The sequence below is a fragment of the Athene noctua genome, chromosome 14 (genome assembly GCF_965140245.1).
Source record: "Athene noctua chromosome 14, bAthNoc1.hap1.1, whole genome shotgun sequence".
Classification (NCBI taxonomy): domain Eukaryota; kingdom Metazoa; phylum Chordata; class Aves; order Strigiformes; family Strigidae; genus Athene; species Athene noctua.
In genome coordinates, this window is record NC_134050.1 from 12,395,550 (window position 1) to 12,414,076 (window position 18,527).

The window sequence follows — 18,527 nt, forward strand, 5'->3', positions numbered from 1 at the left end:
AGAGCTCGCTGCGGGGACGGACGGACAGACGGACTGGGGGATGGACAGACCACCCCACCCTCCCCCAATGCGGCGCTGCACCCTGAGCCGCAGGGCGTGCACGCACAAGCACCCGCCGCCGTGCAGAACCCGGTGACACAACACCCTTCGCGGGGTGCCGGCACCGCAGGCGGCCGCGGGTGTAACGGGAGCCGCGCTGTCACCCGCACCCCGCACAGCCTGACCCACTTCCCAGCAGGCGCCGACGCACAGACAGTGCGCGGGCTGCGGATGGACGGACAGACACACGGACACTGCCCACCCGTGGCCAGGGTCCCTCTGGGGGGGTCACCCCGTGGGGGAGTGTTCCTCTGCAGTGTCCTTCACCCAGGGTCAGGGTGTCCCTGCAGGGTGTCTCTGGTGGTGTAGCTGCCTGGGTGTCCCTGTGTGGGTGTCCGTGGCCCTCTCCAACTGTCCCTCTGGGTGTGCGTGTCCCAGCTGTCCCTCACCAGGTGTCTCTGGATGTCCCCGCGTGGTCTTCGTCCAGGTGTGGGTGTCTCTGGGCTATTTCTGCTTGGGGATCTGTCCCCAGCAGCTCCTCCTCGCCTGTCCCTGTATGGGTGTCCCTGTCCGGGTGTCCCTGACCAGGACAGGGTGTCTCGGGGTGTCCCTGCGTGTCTGTCCCTCTCTGGCTGCTCCAGGGCTGTGTCCCTCTGCGAGGTGTCTCCAGGATGTGTCCCCCCACCCCCGGCTGGCAGACAGGGAGGGGCAAGGCCCCATCCCCACCCTGCAGGGGATTACAAGGGGCTCAACCCAGCTCTGCCTAATCCAAGGATTACGTGGGCTGGGCCAGGGGTGCCCCCCTCAGGGACACAGCACGTGGTGGCTTGGGACAGCAAGGGGGGGGCTCCCCAGCAGCATCCGCCGGTGTGTACCCCAATACGTCACCACAGGGTGGCTTGGGGGGGAGAGAGAAGGAAACCAGCTGTCCCAAAGACTCCAGTTTATTGGGGTGAGGGGGAGTGGGGGGCTGGGGGGGCTCAGGCAGTGCCCGTGCCCTGCTGCATGCGCTTGAGGAGCTCCTCGTCCTGCAGCGACAGCTCCGTCAGCTTCTTGCCCATCCTCTCGTGGACCTCCAGGTACTTGGCCACGCAACGGTCCAGGCACACACTCTCCCCCTTCGACAGCTCCGCGTCCTTGTAGTGGGGGGGGACGCACTTTCGGTGGCACGCCTGCGTCATCCTGCACAGCACCATCAGCCCCGGGCACCCCCCAGCACCCCAACACCTCCAACCCTCCCCCCTCGAGGTCACCGCCATCCTCAGGCACCTCAGGCACCCCCAGAACCCCCCCGGTTCCCCATCCTCAGTGCCCCCCAGCTCCCCAGGCATCCCCAGCACTCCCCTCAACACCCCTCCACCCGCAGGGTCCCGCAGTGCCTCTGACACCCCACAGCGTCCCCCCGGAGCACCCCCCAGTGCCTCTTGCAGCCCCCAGTGCTACCCCCCTCCCATTCCACAGGCACTCCCCAACACACCCGGGCGCTCCCAGTGTACCCAGAACCCCCACCGCCCCCCCAGTACCCCCCCACACACCCGCGCACCACCACCGCCCCCCCAGCATCTCAGTCCAACGCCCCAGCGTCGCCCCAGCACCCCCAGGTCCAAGCACCTCCCCAGACCCCCCAGTACCCCCAGTGCCCCATCCCCCAGTGCCGCTCCCCCCCCCCGCCCCCGGCCGGGCGCACCGGTTGTACATGTCGGCCATCATGTCAACCTCCAGCTCGGCCGCCAGCTGCTGGGCCCGCAGTGGGTCCATGGCGGCCGGGCCCGGCTCGGCTGAGCTCGGCTGGGCTCGGCTGGGCTCGGCTCCGCCCGGCCCGGCTCGGCTGGGCTCGGCCCGGGACCCCTCGGCGGCTCCGGGCAGGAAGCACGTGGGCGCCGTGCTTCCGCCCACGCGCAGGAGCGCCCCGCCCCGCCGCCGGCTTCAGCCAATAGAAACCAGGAGGGTGGGGGAAGAGGGGAGCGTCCCCCACGCTGATAGGGCACCGCGGGAGGGGGCGTGGCTGGAGGGCGGGGTCACCGCTACGGGGGGGCGGGCCCGGAACTGGGTAACACCCCCGGGGTGCCCCGCGACCCCTCCGTGACCCCGCTGTGTGCCCGCTGTCCCCACGCGAGCCCGTGTCCCCCGTGTCCCCCCCGTGTCCCCCCCGTGCCAGGGACCCCCGATGTCCTCCCACGTGCCCGTGTCCCCCCGTGTGCCCCCAGTCCCCCCGTCCCTGTCCGGGTACCCCTGACCCCCCCGTGTCCCCCCGCGGGCTCCTTTGGGGTGTCCCCGGTGCCCGGACGGGGGTGTCCGTGTGTCCACCCCGCCCCGTCCCCACGTATGTGTGTCCCCCCCCACGCGTGCCCCGCGCCCCGCGGGTGGGCGGTGAGTGAAGGCGGCACCTGCCCCCGCCGGGTAAAAATAGCCCCGGGGGGCGGGGCCGGGGAGCGCGACCGGGGCGGCGGGAGCGGGAGGGTATGGGGAGAGGGGGCAGGGGGGCCGAGGGGGGAAGAGGGGTGAGGGGGGGGTGGGGGGCTGGGGGGGGGGGGACACGGGGCTTGGGGAAGGGGAATAGAGGGGGGGGGGATTTGGGGGGCCGGGAGGGGATATAGGGGGCGCGGCGGGGTTGGGAGGGGAATAGGAGGGTGGGGGGTGGGTTTGGGGGCCATGGAGGGGATATAGGGGTGTGGGGAAGGGGAATGGGGGTTTGGGGGTGGGGGTTTGGTGGGCCGGGAGGGGACACGGGGCGGCGGAGGTGGACATTGGGGGTCGGGAGGAGGTGTGGGGGGGCTGTATGGGAGAAGGGGACTGTCGGGGGGGGTCGGGAGGGGGGCATGGCGGGGCGGGCGGCTCAGAGACAGAATGGGGGGTGCGAGGGGGTGTGGGGGGGTACAGGAATGCGCAGGGGCAATGGGGGTGCCAGGGCTGGGGAAGGGCATGGGAACAGGGGCAGGGTGGGGGGTAGCCGGGCTGGGGGGCTATGAGGGACACGGGCAAGCTGGGGGGGGGGCACTCCAGTAACAGTCCTGTGCCCCTGCAGCAGTGACCGCAGCAGCATGGAGACCCAGGGAGACACTGACACCCCCACCCCGGACACTCCCGGCACCCCCCCTCACCCCCCTGCGGGGCCGGGGGATGGAGGGGCGGCGGGGAACAGTGGGGAAGCGGCAGCTCAGCCCGGCGGGGGGGACCCCCGGGCAGTGAGGGGCGATGGGGGTGACAGCGAGGGGGTGGGGACAGCAGGGGACAAGGGGGGGGACACCAGGGAGGCTGAGGATGGGGGGGTTGACACCAAGGGAGCAGGGGACAAGGGGGGGGACCCCAAGGCAGCTGAGGATGAGGGGTGTGACACCAAGGGAGCAGGGGACAAGGGGGGGGACCTCAAGGCAGCTGAAGATGAGGGGGGTGACACCGGGGTGTCTGAGAATGAGGGCGGTAACACCAAAGGAGCAGAGGACATGGGGGGCAATGATAAAGCAGCTGAGGATGGGGGGGGTGATGCCAGGGGAGCAGGGGACACAGGGGGGGAGATGGCGGGGGATGCCAAAGGAGAGGCTGCAGGGGACGCAGGGGGCGATGCCAGAGCTGCTGAGGACATGGGAGGTGACACAAGGGGCACAGGGGACACCGGGGATGATGCCAGGGCAGAGGCAGACGGGGGGGGCACTGGGGGGGGGCCACAGGAGGAGCCGGGGCCAGCAGCAGCAGGCAGCACCCGGGGCCGGCAGGTGAGAGGGGATGTGGGGGGGCACAGCCAGGGACATTGGGGGGGGGGGGTGGCAGGTGTGGGGACTGGGGTGACAGTGGCTATGCTGGCAGTGCCACCCCCACTGTCCCCGCAGGACCCCACCTGGCTGCAGGACGAGGAGGACGAGCTGTGGCCTGAGTTCCCCCCATGCTCGTCCCTGGGAGGGGCCACCAGCCCCACGTCCCCTGTGTCCCCCACATCCCCTGTGTCCCCCACGTCCCCTGTGGTGTCCCCAGTGTCCCCCACATCCCCCACAGGTAAGGGCTGCTCTGGGCAGGGTGCTGTGGTGTCACCAGAGTCCCCTGGGGTCCCCCCCATGTCCCCTTCTCGTGGGGGGGGATCTCCAACCCCTGACAGTGCCACAGGGATGCCCCCCCCCCCTCAATCTGGCACCTCACCGGTGCCTGGAGGGGACAGGGGTGCCCCCACCCCGGGGTGGGGTCACTGACCCCTCATCTCTCCCTTGCAGCAGGTGCCACCAAGGGCTTGGGGGGCAGCGAGAGGTGAGTGGAGGTGGGGGGGCACAGCCCCACGGGTGTCCCACGGTGGGCACCCCACAGCCCTGTGGGACCGCTCACCATGGCTGGCCCACCCGCAGCAGTGCCCTCACCCCCACCCACGGGGCCACCCGTGTGCCCACAGGACTGCGCCAGCGGGGGGGACACGGGGCCGGGTGCCCCCCGGGAGGCCGAGGCCGGAGGGGGCCGGGGGGCGGCCGCGGGCGAGTGCCCGGGCGCAGGGGCGCAGTGCCATCCTGGAGAAGTTTGGAGGGTGAGAGGGGCCAGGGGGCACTGGGGGGCTGGGGGGCACAGGGAGCATGGGGTGGTGGGGGGATTGGGGGGGCACAGGACAATGGGGGGGGCTTTGGGAAATGGGGGGTGGGGTCCCTGGGGGGCTACGGGATAGTGGGGGTATGGCAGGGGGACACAGGGCAGTGGGGATTCTGGGGGGCATGGGGAAATGAGGAGAATGGGAGGACTGGGGTGGCCATGGGGCAGTGGGGGTGTTGGGGGGCACAGGGCAGTGGGGGAGGCTGTGGGAAAATGGGGGGTAGGGGGTGACTGGGGGGGCCATGGGGGAGTGGGGGTATTGGAGGGCACAGGGCAGTGGGGGTTTGGGGGGGGGGGGCATGAGGAAATAAGGAGAATGGAGGGGCCATGGGGGAGTGGGGGTGTTGGAGGGGACACAGGGCAATGGGGGGCACTGGTGGGGGGTCAAGGACACTCATCAATGGGGGTCCCCTGGGGGCAGACTGTGGTCAATGGGGAGTCACCGGGAGGGTTGGGCCGAGGGGGAGCCCCGTGTGAGGCAGGTGCCAGGGGGGTGTGGGGAGCCCCATGGCACCCGGCGTCCCCCCCAGGGCAGCCACGGGGCCAGCCCCGCACCTGAAGCGGTCGGGGGGCACGGCCGCGGTGAAGGCCATGCTGCTGGAGTGGTGCCGCTCCAGGACCCGCGGCTACCAGGTGAGCACCGCGGGGGGAACACGCTCCGTGGGGCGTCCAGGGGGTGTCTGTGGGGTGTCCTGACACCCCCCCCCCCCCCCCGTGGCAGCACGTGGAGGTGCAGAACTTCTCGGGGAGCTGGGGCAGCGGCCTGGCCTTCTGCGCCCTCCTCCACAGCTTCTTCCCCGACGCCTTCGACTATGGCAGCCTGGAGCCCAGCGCCCGCCGGCACAACTTCGCCCTGGCCTTTGCCACCGCCGAGTGAGAGCGCCCCCGGTCCCCCCCCCGAACCCCCCCCGCGGGCGGAGGGCACCGGGTGACATTGGTGTCCCCGCAGGGAGCGGGCGGGCTGCGCCCCGCTGCTGGAGGTGGAGGACATGGTGCGGCTGCCAGTGCCGGACGCCAAGTGTGTCTACACGTACCTGCAGGAGCTGTACCGCTGCCTGGTGGCCAAGGGGCTGGTGAAGACCAAGAAGCGCTGAATGGGGGTCCCCCATGGCCCCCCAGCCACGACACCCCCCCACCTTTCGTCCCCCAGCAGTAAAGGCTTTGTGGTGCTGGGCTGCGGCGGCCTCATCTCTCACAGGGGGATGCTGGCACCAAGCCCCGGCAGCGGGGACAAGTTGGGGGGGAGGGAACCCCCCAGGGCTGGCAGCACCTCCCTGGTGCCCCCCACCACCCCAGCGAGGTGTCACGGGGCCAAAGCAGGAGTGGGAGTAAATTTATTAGCTGAGGTGCCAGGACCCGTCACCACGGGGCCTGGCTGGGGTCCAGGCTCCAGCGCCAAGCAGGGGGGCGATGGTGGGGTGCCCCCGGCGCGGGGGGCTCAGGGCGCTCCGGGGGGGTCGGGGCGCTGCTCGGCGTGGCGGCGGGTGTGTTCCTCAGCCTGTCGCTGGAAAACCTCAGGTTGCTGCTGGAGCTGACGGGCCAGATCCGGGCGCAGCACCCGCTGGGGGTCTGGGCTGTCGAGCAGCAGCAGCAGGTCCTGCAGCACTGGAGGCACCGCGAGGGGGGGGTCAGGGCGGGGGCCCCCCCTCCCGCCGGGCCCCCCCAAAGCCATCCCCGTGGTGCCCACCTTGGAGGGCGCGGGTGGAGGGCACCCAGTGCTGGGCGGAGGTGAGGGGCTGGCAGACGCCGCCGTCGGGGTCCACGCCGGGGTGGTAGATGCTGGTGCGGAGGGTGAGGTGGGGGGGGGCCAGCGGGTGGTGGGGGGAGAAGGTCAGCTCGAAGCGGAAGGCGCCCGCGTTGTACGGGGGATTGTTCTGCCATGGTAAAGGGGGGGGGCACCTCAGACGTGCCCATCGCGGGGGGATCCCTGTCTGCCCATGACACCCAGTGCCCCCCCATGGAGACACCGCCCCCCCCAGCCCCCCAGGAGGGGAACCCCCACCCAGTACCCCCAGCGCACGACCCCAGGGTCCCCACACAGTGTCCCCAGGGGAAACCCCCCGTGTTGCCACCCACACAGTGCCCCCAGGAGACCCCCAGGGGCTCATCTCCCCCCTCCCCAAGCATCCCGTAGTCCACCCCCCACGCCCCCAGGGGAACAACCCCCCTCTCCCCCTGTTCCCCATGCCCAAGGGACCAACCCCCTTGCCCAGAGCCTCCCCCACCAGCTCCCAGGACCCCCCCCCACAGGCCCCCTCCCCTCGTTCCCCAGCCCCTCCCGTGCCCAGAGACCCCCCAGGGATCCTCCCACTCCCCAGGGTCCCCCCAGCTCCCCGTGCCCAGTGCCCCCCCCGCTCCCCAAGGGACCCCCCTGGCCCCCCCTCGCTCACGGGCAGCAGGAGCCCCTCCCAGCGCCGCACGTCACCGTCGAGCGGCCGCACCCCGCGGGCCCCCCCCCAGCGCTGCACCTCGGCCAGCTCCTGCGCGGGGCCGTCACTGGGGGTGACACCCCGGGACACGCCCCCGTGGGCGGACACACCCGGGGACACGCCCACCAATGGGCGGGGCCATTATAAGCCCCGCCCCGCTGAACCGCTGCCGCCGGGGAAACGAAACCGGAGAAACCGGGGAACAGAAACCGGGGAAACACCCCCCGCAGCCCGGCACCGGCACCCCCGCACCGGACACCCTCTGCCCCGGTACCGTTGCCCCCCGCCCCGCCACCCCGCACCCCCCGCGCCCCCCACCTCGGCACCCCGGTACCGAGACCTCCGCACCCCGAGACCGGCCACTGCTCGGTGCTGACCAAAGAGACCCCCCGCGCCCCCATCCGGCCGCCTTGGTGCCGGTGCCGTTACGGGGGTACGGCCGTGTCGGTCCCCGGTGCCCCCCCGCTGTCCCCCCCGGTACCTACCTTGGCTATCCTCCTGTTCATGGCCAGTGCCCGGTGCTGCTCGGCGGGGCTGAACCTGGTCACGCCCCTTGGGAGGCGGGGAAATATGCTCCAGCCCCGCCCCCAGCACGGGCCTGAGTGTGGGCTTGGGGATCCTGGGACCATAGAGACGGGGGGATGAGGGACCAGACAGGCTTTGGGGAGGCTGGGACCATAGACATGGGGGGAATGAGGGGCCAGACAGGCTTTGGGGAGGCTGGGACCATAGAGAAGGGGGGATGAGGGGCCAGACAGGCTTTGAGGGGCCTGGGACCATAGAGACAGGGAGATGAGGGGCCAGACAGACTTTGAGGAGCCTGGGACCATAGAGAAGGGGGAGAGGATGAGGGGCCAGACAGGCTTTGGTGACCCTGAGACCATAGAGATGGGGGGATGAGGGGCCAGACAGGGTTTGGGGAGCCTGGAACCATAGAGACGGGGAGATGAGGGGCCAGACAAGATTTGGGGAGCCTGGAACCATGGAGACGGGGGGATGAAGTGCCAGACAGGCTTTGGGGAGGCTGGGACCATAGAAACAGGGGGATGAGGTGCCAGACAGGCTTTGGGGAGGCTGGGACCGTAGAGACAGGGGGATGAGGTGCCAGACAGGCTTTGGGGAGTCTGGGACCATAGAGATGGGGGGAATGAGGGGCCAGACAGGCTTTGAGGAGCCTGGGACCATAGAGACAGGGGGAGAGGATGAGGGGCCAGACAGGCTTTGGTGACCCTGAGACCATAGAGATGGGGGGATGAGGGGCCAGACAGACTTTGGGGAACCTAGGACCATAGAGACAGGGGGGATGAGGGGCCAGACCTGCCCAGGACTCACCCTGGGCAATGCTGGAGGGCAGAGGGGCCAGGTGGTGCCTACCCGGCCCCCCCCAGGGCCGCAGAGGAGTGTGGAGGAAGCGACCCCGGGGTGGGGGGGTCACACCACCTGGGCCTCCCCCCAAGTCACTGTGGGGCCAGAGGGACAAGGGCGGGGAGCTTGAGGGGCGAGACTGTCCCTTGTCCCCACGGGGGGGTTAAGGGGGGGGAAGTTGGGTGCCCAGAGTTCCCCTTGTCCCTCCAGGGGTCACTGGGGGCTCAGCTGGGGGCCCAGAGCAGCCCCCACCTCCCAGAGGTGCCTGCCCGAGGGGTTGGTCCTCCAGCGCCCGGAGCAGAGCGGACGTGGGGCTGGAAGGGGCGGGGGGGGCGTGCCTGGGCCCGGCCATCCCCCCTGCTGCCCCGGGCACCCCCCACCGCAGGCGGCTGATTTACGGGAAACCTCGCGGCCGCCCGCCGCCCTCCTTAATCTTTAACCAGACGGGGCCGGCCCCGGCCAGACCCCCCCGCGCCCGGCCGGACACGCAGGGCCCCGACCCGCCGCGCACCCAGGTGAGCCCGGGGTTGCCTCCTCCTGCCCCTGCACCCACCTCCCGGGGGGGGGTCAGAGCGGGGGGCACCTCTGGGTGGGGGTACAGGCAGTGCAGGGTGCCGGGGTGGGGTGGGAGGGTGTTGGGTGCCAAGGGGGGGGTGCTGGGAGCTGGGCTGGGGTGACCGGGTGCCCGTCAAGCCATTGACCACCATTTGCCCGCCAGGATGCCCGCTGTGACGCTCTGGCTGCCCCTGGTGTGGCTGGTGGCCACTGTCACCCTGGTAAGAGTGGCCCAGGGACACGGGGTCCCCGTGCCCAGGTGCCCCCATGACCCCCCTCCCCGAGTCCCACACCTGGGTGCCCCTGCGCCCCCCCTCACCCGGGTCCCGGTGCCCAGGTGCCCACCCTGGAGGCCTCTCCCAGCCCTGGAGAGCTGAAGCTGCTCAGGCACCCGACGCTGCTGGTGCCCCCCCATCCTGCCTCGGGCCCCCCGGGGGATGTGGGGGCCCCCATCCTGCCTGCACCCACCCCGCATGCCCACCCCGAGGACCTGCCTGGATCAGATGCCCCCCTCAAGCCCACAGACCTCCCCAGCCTCGAGGTGCTGGAGGGAGCCCCCCAGGAGCTGGGTGCCACAGCCAACAGCAGCATGGCAGCACCCGCACCCAGCACCACCGAGAAGCCCCCCAGCACCACAGGGGGACCCCTCAACACCACTGAGAGACCCCCCAGCACCACAGGGGGACACCTCAGCACCACTGAGGCACCTCCGAGCACTCCGGGCACCAGCGCCCCGCCATGCCCTGGAGACGAGGAGCCGTCAGAGGCCTGCGGGGCACCCACGGAGGAGCAGCGGGCGGCCGTAGCCGAGGCACTGGGCACCTTCACCCTCCGCTTCTACCAGCACATGGCGGAGACTGCCCAGCCCGATGCCAACCTGCTCTTCTCCCCCATCAACGTGGCCATGGGGCTCTCACACCTTCTGCTGGGTGAGGGGCTGCCCGCCGGCACCAGCACCGGCACCGCCTGCGGCTGGCCTGGCCCGGCGTGGCTTCACTGAGCCTCCTCTGTGCCCGCAGGCGCCCGCGGCGAGACACATGAGCGCCTGGCCGCCGTCCTGGCACACCCCCCGGGGCTGGCCTGCCCGCACGCAGCCCTGCGGCAGCTCGCCAGTGCGCCCGGACTCTTCTCCGCCGCGCAGATCTTCCACCACCCAGGTGAGGCGGGTGCCGGTGAGGCCGCTGGGGCCGGGGCCGGCATGGGGCTGATGCCAGCCGTGCTGCCGGGCAGGGCTGAGCCTCCGGCCCCGCTTCCTCAATGAGTCGTGGCACTTCTATGGCGCTCGCCCGCGGGCACTGAGCGGCAACGAGAGCCTGGACCTGCTGCGCGTCAACGCGTGGGTGCGTGAAGCCAGCCAGGGGCTGCTGCCTGCACTCCTGCCTGTGCTGCCCTCACAGCCCCGTCTGCTGCTGCTCAGCGCCGTCCACCTCCAGGGTAAGGCCCCAGGATGGGATCTGCCCCAGAATCTTCCCCCAGGATTTGCCCCAGGATCTGCCCTGGGTGTTGGCTCGGAGATCTGCCCCAGGATCTGCCCCAGGACCTGCCCCAGGATCTGCCCCGGGGGTTGGCTCAGGGATCTGCCCCAGGAGCTGCTCAGAGCCATTGTGGGGCTGAGCCCGAGGTCGCCCCACGTGGCCCCCGGGACCCCCCGTCCCCTGCAGCCCCGGTGCCGTGTCCCCGCAGCCGCCTGGCGCACGCCGCTGGAGGCCAAGCAGACAGTGCCGCTGCCCTTCCTGCGCCCTGGGCGCCCGCCCCGCCTGGTGCCCACCATGACCAGCAAGAAGTACCCGGTGGCCTCCTTCTTCGACCCCCGCCTGCAGGTCCAGGTACCCGCCACCGGCCGGGGTGCGGGGGGGGGATGTTGGGCTGTGATGTCACTCCCTTGTCACTTGGCGGGGGGGGGGGGATAAAAGGGTGTGATGTCACTGCGGTGGCACTGAGGGCTGGGGCCTGTCCGCAGGTGGGGCGGCTGGAGCTGAGTGGGGGGCTGAGCCTGGTGGTGCTGGTGCCACAGGGGCCCCTGGAGGCGCTGGGGGCCCTGGAGCGGGCTCTGGACCCCCCCACCTTCCTGGGGCTGCTGCGGCGGGCAGCCCACACCCCCCTCCGGGCCACCGCCCTGGCCCTGCCCCGCCTGCGCCTCGACCTCGCCCTGGACGTGGTGGCCCTGGTCCATGACATGGGTAAGGCCACCAACCCCCCCCACTACCACCCCGGGGCCTGCCCGGGACATCACAGGGTGGGCTGGGGGGGATGTCACTCTCTGAGGGACATCACTGGCCCCTCCCTGGTCCCTATTCGGGTCCTTTTCCCCAATGTCCCCAGTGTCCCCATGCCTTTGGTGTCCCCAGGGTCCCCCAGTACCCCCGTGTCCCTGATGTCCCCCGTGTCCCTGATGTGCCCCACTGCCCCCGTGCCCCCCTGTGCCCATAATGTCCCCCTTGTCCCCCAGTGCCCACCTCCCCATATTACCCCTGCTCTCTCTGCTGTCTCCAGTGTCCCCAGTATCCCCCATCTCCCTGGTGTCCTCCCACATCCCTTAGGGTCCCCCGGTGCCGCCCATTGCCCCCGATGTCCCCGGTGTGCCCCTGGCGTCCCCCACATCCCCAGGGTCCCCAAGGCCCCCCACTTCTCCCCCCTGTCCCCCGCGCACCCCCCGGGGTCCCCGCGGGGGTGGCTCTGAGACGGCTGCCGCAGACTACGGGCTGTTCCTGGACGCGGAGCTGTGCGGGCTGGCGCGGGGCCCGGCGGTGGCAGTGGATGCGGCGCGGCACCGGGCGGTGCTGGCGCTGGACGAGGCTGGCGTGGAGGCGGCGGGTGCCATGGCCACCTCGGTGGCCCGCACGGCCCTGCTGCTGGAGGCCCTGCGCCCCTTCCTCTTCGTCCTCTGGCACGACGCCGGCGCCGTCCCCCTCTTCATGGGCCGCCTCAGCGACCCCCAGCCCTGACCCCTGCCCTGACCCCTGCCCGCGCCTGCCCGCGCCCCAGCTGCCCACCCGCCCCTGCCCGCCCTCCTCACCCCTCCATCCCTCCCTGCTTCCTCTTCTCCCTCCTTCCCTCCATCCCTCCTCCCCCCTGTCCCTACTTTCTTCCCTCCCTCCTCCCATTCCTCCTGCCCGGGTCCCTCCTTCTTTCCCTCCCTCCAGCCCCTGTCCCTCCCTCCTCCCTCTCTCCTTTCCCTTCAATCACCCTCCAGCCCCCATCCTTCCCCCTTTTCCCTCCCTCCCTCCATCCTCCCTCCCTGCTTCCTCTCCTCCCTCCCTCCCCCCCTACCCATCCCTCCCCCATCTCCCCACCCGTCCACCCCCCCCCAGCCCCACAGGGCAGTGTGAGGTCCCTGCCCCCTCCCCGTGCCTCAGTTTCCCCATCGCCTCGGGCCCTGAGGCCCCAATAAATGCACCGACCACTGTGCAGCTCCTGTGTGTGGGGAGGGGAAGTGACAGCCCATGCGCCAGGGAGGCAAGTTGGGGGCTATCAGGGACACCCCCCCACACCCCAGTGTCCCCCTGGCTGCGTGCCTGGTGTCACCCCAGGGTGCCAGGGCTGAGCCAGGGAAGGTGGCAGCGCCGGGGGCAGGTGACACCCAGGACCCTCCTAAAAAAAAAATGCCTTTATTGCCCTAGAAAAGCCCCCGCAGCTCTCCCACGCTGGCGACGGGCACCACACCCCCCCCAGGGGGGCACTGGCTGGCACCGGGCACCCTCGGGGCACCGGCAGAGGTGTGAGGGCAGGGGAGACCCGCTGCCAGCACCCCAGCACGGGTGCCCGCTGGAGCGGGGGCGCCGCTGGGAGGGGGTGTCCCGCCGAGCCCCCACCTCAGTCCCAGCCGTTCTCCTTCACCATGTGCGACATCTCGATGATGAACTTCCCCTCCTTGTACTTCTGGCTGCTCTCGAAGGCCTGCTCCTGGGGGGGGGCAGCGTGAGACCCCCCCTGCCCATGGCGGGGTGCCCTCCCCACCGCCTTCACCACGGTTTTGGGGTGCCCACAGCCCACAGCAGAAGTTTGGGGCACCCAGGGTGTTTTTGGGGTGCCCAGGCAGGGGATTTGGGGTGCCAGGAGCAGTGCCCCCGGAGGTGCCCGCAGCAGGAGTTGGGGTGCCGGGGCAGCGCCCACAGCGGGGCGGGGGTGCCGGGCGCGGGGGCACTCACGTATTTCCAGCCCAGGGTGGTCTTGCAGCTCTGGCAGAAGATGTCGGCCACGGAGTGCAGCCCCGTCAGCAGCAGCCGCTGCTCCGCCGGGCCGCAGCCCACGTTCACCCTGCGCCCGAGAGCGGCGGGTCTGCCACCGGCTGGCACCGCCGGGACGCCCCGGTGCCACAGCCCAGGGCCCCCCCGCCGTCCCCCCGCCCCGGGGTACTCACACGGAGTTAAACAGGTAGGCACGACCATGGCTGCCCTGGAAGGACTGTGGGGACACGGCACGAGTCACCGGCTGGGCCCCATGTCCCCAGGGGCACTGAGGGGGGACACCCAGCACCCTGGGAACACTAAGGGGACACCCACTGCTCTGGGGACACTAAGGGGACACCCACCACCCTGGGGAGAGCACAGGGGGACACCCACCACCCTGGGGACAGCACAGGGGGACACCCACCACTCTAGGGACACTGTGGGGGACATACCCACCACCCTGGGGATACTGAGGGGGGGCACCCAGCACCCTGGGCACGCTGTGGGGGACACCCAGCACCCTGGGGATACTGAGGGGGGGCACCCAGCACCCTGGGGATAGCATGGGGGGACACACCCACCACCCCGGCAACACCGAGGGGAACACCCACCACCCTGGGGACACTAAGGGGACACCCAGCACCCTGATCACAGCAGGGGGGGACACCCAGCACCCTGGGGACACTGTGGGGAACACACCCACCGCCCCGGGGACAGCACAGGGGTACCCTTGTCACACCAGGGGCACCCTGAGGGTATCGCTGGCTGTCCCAGTGCCCTGGGACATCATAGTGGGGGGTGTTTGCTGTGCCAGGGCCACCCCGGGAGGAAGCCCAGTGCCCTGGGGCCACTGTGGGGGGGACGTGGGGCCGATGGGGGCCGGGGGCGCAGCGCGGGGGGCACCTTGGAGATGAGCTCCTCGTGCCTGGCCAGGTGGGCCCGGCAGTGGACGCAGCTGTAGGTGCGGTGGGAGCGCGGCAGGTAGCTGTGGAAGGTGCGGGGGGGCAGGCGGGCAGTGGGGGGCAGGCGGCGGCGGGGGGGGGGCATGGCGGGGGGCAAGGCCCCGGGGGGGCGCGGGGGGGCGGGGGGCACCGTGCACCCCCCGCAGAGCCGCTCGCAGGGGAAGCAGCGCAGCAGAGCGCCGAGAGCCGTCGTTCCTCCCGCGCCGAGGTCGGGGGGGCACCGCCGCCCCGGGCCCCCCCAGGTGAGAAGGAGGCCGAAAAGGGGGGCGGCCTGCAAAGGGTTAAAGGGGGGCAGTGAGCGGGGGGCGGCACTGCCTGGGGCCCCCCCAAAAATAACCCCAGTTCTCGGCCCCGCCTTCCCCCCCCCCCCCCCCCCCGCCTCGCTGCCAGCTGAGACCGGGCCGGCTCATCGCAGGAGCGAGGGACAGCGCGGGTGGCACCGCCCCGTCCCTGCTGTCCCCGGAGGGCCTCAGAGAGAGGGGGGGCAGAGGGGGGCCTGAGGGTCTGGGGAGGGGGGGGGGGTGTCCTCCTAAGAGGGGTCCGGGAGAGCGTGGGGGTCCCGAGGGGGCGTGATGGGGGTCCCGGGCAGGGGATGGGGTGCCGGGACGGGGGGATGGGGGTGTCGGGGGGGGGTGATGGGGGGGGTGATGGGGGGGTCTCGGGCGGGGATGATGGGGGTCTCGGGGGACACGATAGGGGTGCCGAGGGGGCCCAAGGGCGGTCACCCGGGGGTTCCCGGGGGGTCCGGGAGCCTCTCACCGCCTGCCGCTGTCCCCGCTGCCGCTGCCGCCGCTGCCGCTGTCCCCGGGGCGGGCGGCGGGCGGGGGCACCGGGCGGCCGCGGGGGGGGCGGGGGGGCCCTGCGTGCCCGGGGACTGCATCACGGCACCGTGACTCATCCCCCGCCGCCGCGACGTCACCGCCCGGCACCTCCGACGTCAGCCCGGCAGCCGGGGTGCGCTGCGGGAGCCGGTACCCACCGGGTCCCCCCCGGTCCTCCCGTGTCCCCAGCCCTGCCCCCCCCTCGGGGGGCACCCTCGGGGCACATGCAAATGAGATGTAAATCAGACGGGGGGAAGGGGAGCTTCGTGCAGACGACATGCAAACGAGATGTAAATGAGCCCTGGAACCATGCCGCGGATCCGAGGGGCGCAGCCTAATGAGATTCAAATAAGCGAAGGGATGCGGCGCGGGGTCCTGGGGCGGTATGCAGATGAGATGCAAATGAACCCCGGGGAGCAGCGGCAGGCCCCGGCTCCGCCTCCCAGGGGGCACAGCGCCATCGCCCCACCCTCCGTGCGTCATCACGTCAACCCGCCGGCCCCGCGCCGTTGCCACGGCAACCCTCCCCGCGGCTCACGGCGCGCCGCTCTGACGTCACTTCCGGCGCAGCCTCGCCGGGCCGGAAGCGCGACGACCCCGGTAGGTGAGTGAGGAGGAGGAGAAGGAGGAGGGCCCGGGGACCCTCCGGCGGGTGGGGGTTAGGGCCCGGCGGCATCAGGGGGCGGCTCGGCTGGGCCCGGCTCCACCGCCCACCCGCCGCCACCGCCCACCCGCCGCCCTTCCCGCAGCGGGCAGGCGAGGCCTGGCGTCACGTCATGGCGGACGACGGCGGCGAGGAGAAGAAACAGGTGGCCAAGTTCGAGCTGGAGCGGGAGACGGAGCTGCGGTTCGAGGTGGAGGCCTCGCAGACGGTGCAGCTGGAGCTGCTCACTGGCATGGCTGAGGTCTTCGGCACCGAGCTCACCCGCAACAAGAAGTTCAGCTTCGATGCCGGCGCCAAGGTGGCCGTCTTCACCTGGCACGGCTGCACCGTGCAGCTCAGCGGCCGCACGGAGGTGGCCTACATCTCCAAGGACACCCCCATGCTGCTCTACCTCAACACCCACACGGCGCTGGAGCAGATGCGGCGGCAGGCGGAGCGGGAGGATGAGCGCGGGCCCCGTGTCATGGTGGTGGGACCCACCGATGTGGGTAAGTCAACCGTGTGCCGCCTGCTGCTGAACTATGCAGTGCGGCTGGGCCGCCGGCCCACCTTCGTGGAGCTGGACGTGGGCCAGGGCTCTGTCTCCATCCCCGGCACCATGGGCGCTCTCTACATCGAGCGGCCAGCCGACGTGGAGGAGGGCTTCTCCCTCCAGGCCCCGCTCGTCTACCACTTCGGCTCCACCACACCTGGTACCAACATCAAGCTCTACAACAAGGTGAGTGTAGGGAGCCCCCGGGGGTGTCTTGCCCTGAGGATGGGCCCGGTTTGGAGCTGGGCTCCAGAGCTCCCTGCCCACCGGGGACTGTCCCGTGGCTTTTGCCCCTGTGTAAGACTGCAGCATGTCCCGGTCCTGAGCACTGTGCTCACTTCTGGGCACTGCAGCTCAACAGAGATGCAGGGAGGGCCGGGGTGGTGAGGGGAGAGGTGTGACGGAGATGGTGGCAGGGCTGGAGGAGCCCCCTGAGGAGGGTAGCTCTTCATCCTGGAGAGGAGGAGCTGAGGCACCGCAACTGAGCTTGTCGCTGCCCACGAGCCCTGTGCCGGGCCCTTTGCAGGCTGAGTCATGGCTGGCTACAGCAAGTGAGGCCAAAGCCACAGGTCACACCGGGCCAGCACAGCCCATGGGGTTCATTAGGTGAGAGGGGAGCGGAGCACAGCCACGGGCATGGTCTGTGGAGCTGTCATTAGCCAGAGCGTGTGGCCATCATTGCACAGTGTCCCTCCCCTTCAGGGACCTCCTCCCTGCTGCCCGCAGCCTGTTTTCTCTGCTTATGGAACTCCAGGTGGAAAGGAGCCCAGGAAAAACCTGAAGACGTCCAAAAAGCAGAAGCAAATCCCCAGGGTCCTCCCACTGCTGCTGTTTGGGACAGAGGCCACTGTGTGGCTGAAGGCCACCGCAGCCCTGTGCTGGCCTTGTCCTGGCAGCCCACGGGACAGGAAAGCAGCTCTCCTGCCGTAGTTGAGCAGCCTCAAGTGCTCGTAACACATTTCAGGAACATCTTTGGCTTCCTGCCCGGCAAATTGTCCCTTTGCAGCTATCAGTAGAGGGCAGGGAGGAGAGAGGTGGCTGCTCAGGAGCCAGGTGTCAGTAGTCAATAACTGAGCGCATTAGGGACAGTACAGAGGGTGGCCATGTCCCCGAGAAGCGGGACAGGACCTGGCTGGCTGGTCTTCTGCCCTTCTGCCGCTGTGCAGGGACTGCCCGCCCCCTCCCCCCAGCTTCTTGCCCAGTCGGCACCAGTGTAGTGCTGCTGCGGGAACCAAGGCCCTGGGGGTATTGAAGGGGGTGGGGATGGCATTGAAGGGGGTCAGCTAAGGTTTGGGGAGGTGGGTGCCCCCAGAAAGCTCTCCCTGCCCTGATAGCTTCGCCCCGTCTCCCCCCGCAGATCACATCACGCCTGGCTGACGTCTTCAACCAGCGCTGTGAGGTGAACCGCCGCGCCTCAGTCAGCGGCTGTGTCATCAACACCTGCGGCTGGGTGAAGGGCTCGGGCTACCAGGCACTGGTGCACGCTGCCTCCGCCTTCGAGGTGGACGTGGTGGTGGTGCTGGACCAGGAGCGGCTCTACAATGAGCTGAAGAGGGACCTGCCCCACTTCGTGCGCACCGTCCTGCTCCCCAAGTCCGGCGGGGTGGTGGAGCGCTCCAAGGACTTCCGCCGGGAGTGCCGGGATGACCGCATCCGCGAGTATTTCTACGGCTTCCGGGGCTGCTTCTACCCTCACGCCTTTGACGTCAAGTTCTCTGACGTTAAGATCTACAAGGTGGGGGCTCCCACCATCCCGGACTCCTGCCTGCCCCTGGGCATGTCACAGGAGGACAACCAGCTGAAGCTGGTGCCGGTGACGCCGGGGCGGGACATGGTACACCACCTCCTCAGCGTCAGCACCGCAGACAGCCCCGACGACAACATCTCTGAGACCAGCGTGGCCGGTTTCATCGTCGTCACCGGCGTCGACCTGGAGCGACAGGTCTTCACCGTCCTCTCACCAGCTCCTCGGCCCCTGCCCAAGAACTTTCTCCTCATCATGGACATCCGCTTCATGGACCTCAAGTAGTGGGGCAGCAGGCCTTCCTTCCCCCGCCCCCCTCCTCCTCTTCCCCCGGGGGCGTCCCCTGCCCCCGCCGGCCTTGGCCCCGCTCTTCGGTTTTATACTTTTTGTAACGTTTGTTATTAAATCTCGGAGCCTTTTGCTGGTGGGTGGGTGTCTGCCCGGCGCGGGGGGGGAGGCACCTTCTGGGGAGTGGTCGGCAGAAGCCGGGCCGCTGACGAGGGGCTTGGCCCCAGACCTGGGGTGGGACGGGGGGGTCTCTCGGTCCCGCGGCGCCTCCGCCGGGCTCCCCTCCTCTCCTCCGCGGGGCAGTACGCTCCGCGCATGCGTCCTTCCGGACCGCGGAGCCGCCTGCGCGCCCGCCCCGCCGTGACGCATGCGCGCTCCCGGCCCGCTTCCCGCCGC

The 18,527-nt window shown here is 70.6% G+C and overlaps 6 protein-coding genes across 9 annotated transcripts; 3 read left to right on the forward strand and 3 right to left on the reverse strand.

The window, feature by feature from the left end:
* Nucleotides 1-967: 967 nt before the first annotated feature.
* On the reverse strand, nucleotides 968-1,938 carry TIMM10 (translocase of inner mitochondrial membrane 10). Its single transcript, XM_074918313.1, has 2 exons — nucleotides 1,727-1,938; nucleotides 968-1,221 (listed from the first exon to the last, which is right to left on the reverse strand). The coding sequence occupies exons 1-2, from the start codon at nucleotides 1,795-1,797 to the stop codon at nucleotides 1,020-1,022; spliced, it is 273 nt and encodes a 90-aa protein (XP_074774414.1). The 5' UTR covers nucleotides 1,798-1,938; the 3' UTR covers nucleotides 968-1,019.
* A 1,646-nt stretch (nucleotides 1,939-3,584) lies between these two features.
* SMTNL1 (smoothelin like 1) lies at nucleotides 3,585-5,779 on the forward strand. The gene is made up of 7 exons (XM_074918453.1): nucleotides 3,585-3,752; nucleotides 3,867-4,029; nucleotides 4,242-4,275; nucleotides 4,415-4,543; nucleotides 5,133-5,235; nucleotides 5,324-5,475; nucleotides 5,552-5,779. Exons 1-7 carry the CDS (start codon nucleotides 3,621-3,623, stop codon nucleotides 5,694-5,696), a joined length of 858 nt encoding a protein of 285 aa, XP_074774554.1. The 5' UTR covers nucleotides 3,585-3,620; the 3' UTR covers nucleotides 5,697-5,779.
* A 141-nt stretch (nucleotides 5,780-5,920) lies between these two features.
* UBE2L6 (ubiquitin conjugating enzyme E2 L6) lies at nucleotides 5,921-7,558 on the reverse strand. The gene is made up of 4 exons (XM_074918073.1): nucleotides 7,517-7,558; nucleotides 6,993-7,082; nucleotides 6,290-6,476; nucleotides 5,921-6,207 (listed from the first exon to the last, which is right to left on the reverse strand). Exons 1-4 carry the CDS (start codon nucleotides 7,535-7,537, stop codon nucleotides 6,041-6,043), a joined length of 465 nt encoding a protein of 154 aa, XP_074774174.1. The 5' UTR covers nucleotides 7,538-7,558; the 3' UTR covers nucleotides 5,921-6,040.
* Nucleotides 7,022-12,344, forward strand: SERPING1 (serpin family G member 1). Its single transcript, XM_074918072.1, has 9 exons — nucleotides 7,022-7,301; nucleotides 8,840-8,911; nucleotides 9,115-9,172; nucleotides 9,289-9,880; nucleotides 9,971-10,108; nucleotides 10,182-10,385; nucleotides 10,635-10,777; nucleotides 10,912-11,131; nucleotides 11,646-12,344. The coding sequence occupies exons 3-9, from the start codon at nucleotides 9,116-9,118 to the stop codon at nucleotides 11,894-11,896; spliced, it is 1,605 nt and encodes a 534-aa protein (XP_074774173.1). The 5' UTR covers nucleotides 7,022-7,301; nucleotides 8,840-8,911; nucleotide 9,115; the 3' UTR covers nucleotides 11,897-12,344.
* Nucleotides 12,345-12,538: 194 nt separating this feature from the next.
* On the reverse strand, nucleotides 12,539-15,297 carry YPEL4 (yippee like 4). 3 transcript variants are annotated; one of them, XM_074918111.1, is made up of 5 exons: nucleotides 14,842-15,297; nucleotides 14,024-14,353; nucleotides 13,312-13,355; nucleotides 13,100-13,208; nucleotides 12,539-12,848 (listed from the first exon to the last, which is right to left on the reverse strand). In XM_074918111.1, exons 2-5 carry the CDS (start codon nucleotides 14,165-14,167, stop codon nucleotides 12,765-12,767), a joined length of 381 nt encoding a protein of 126 aa, XP_074774212.1. In that variant the 5' UTR covers nucleotides 14,168-14,353; nucleotides 14,842-15,297; the 3' UTR covers nucleotides 12,539-12,764. The 3 variants fall into 3 exon arrangements, with proteins under 3 accessions (XP_074774212.1, XP_074774211.1, XP_074774210.1); XM_074918110.1 differs by having other exon boundaries at nucleotides 12,539-12,854; XM_074918109.1 differs by having other exon boundaries at nucleotides 12,539-13,208.
* A 118-nt stretch (nucleotides 15,298-15,415) lies between these two features.
* On the forward strand, nucleotides 15,416-18,263 carry CLP1 (cleavage factor polyribonucleotide kinase subunit 1). 2 transcript variants are annotated; one of them, XM_074918065.1, is made up of 3 exons: nucleotides 15,416-15,507; nucleotides 15,653-16,285; nucleotides 17,457-18,263. In XM_074918065.1, exons 2-3 carry the CDS (start codon nucleotides 15,680-15,682, stop codon nucleotides 18,126-18,128), a joined length of 1,278 nt encoding a protein of 425 aa, XP_074774166.1. In that variant the 5' UTR covers nucleotides 15,416-15,507; nucleotides 15,653-15,679; the 3' UTR covers nucleotides 18,129-18,263. The 2 variants fall into 2 exon arrangements, with proteins under 2 accessions (XP_074774166.1, XP_074774167.1); XM_074918066.1 differs by having other exon boundaries at nucleotides 15,481-15,503.
* Nucleotides 18,264-18,527: the final 264 nt, after the last annotated feature.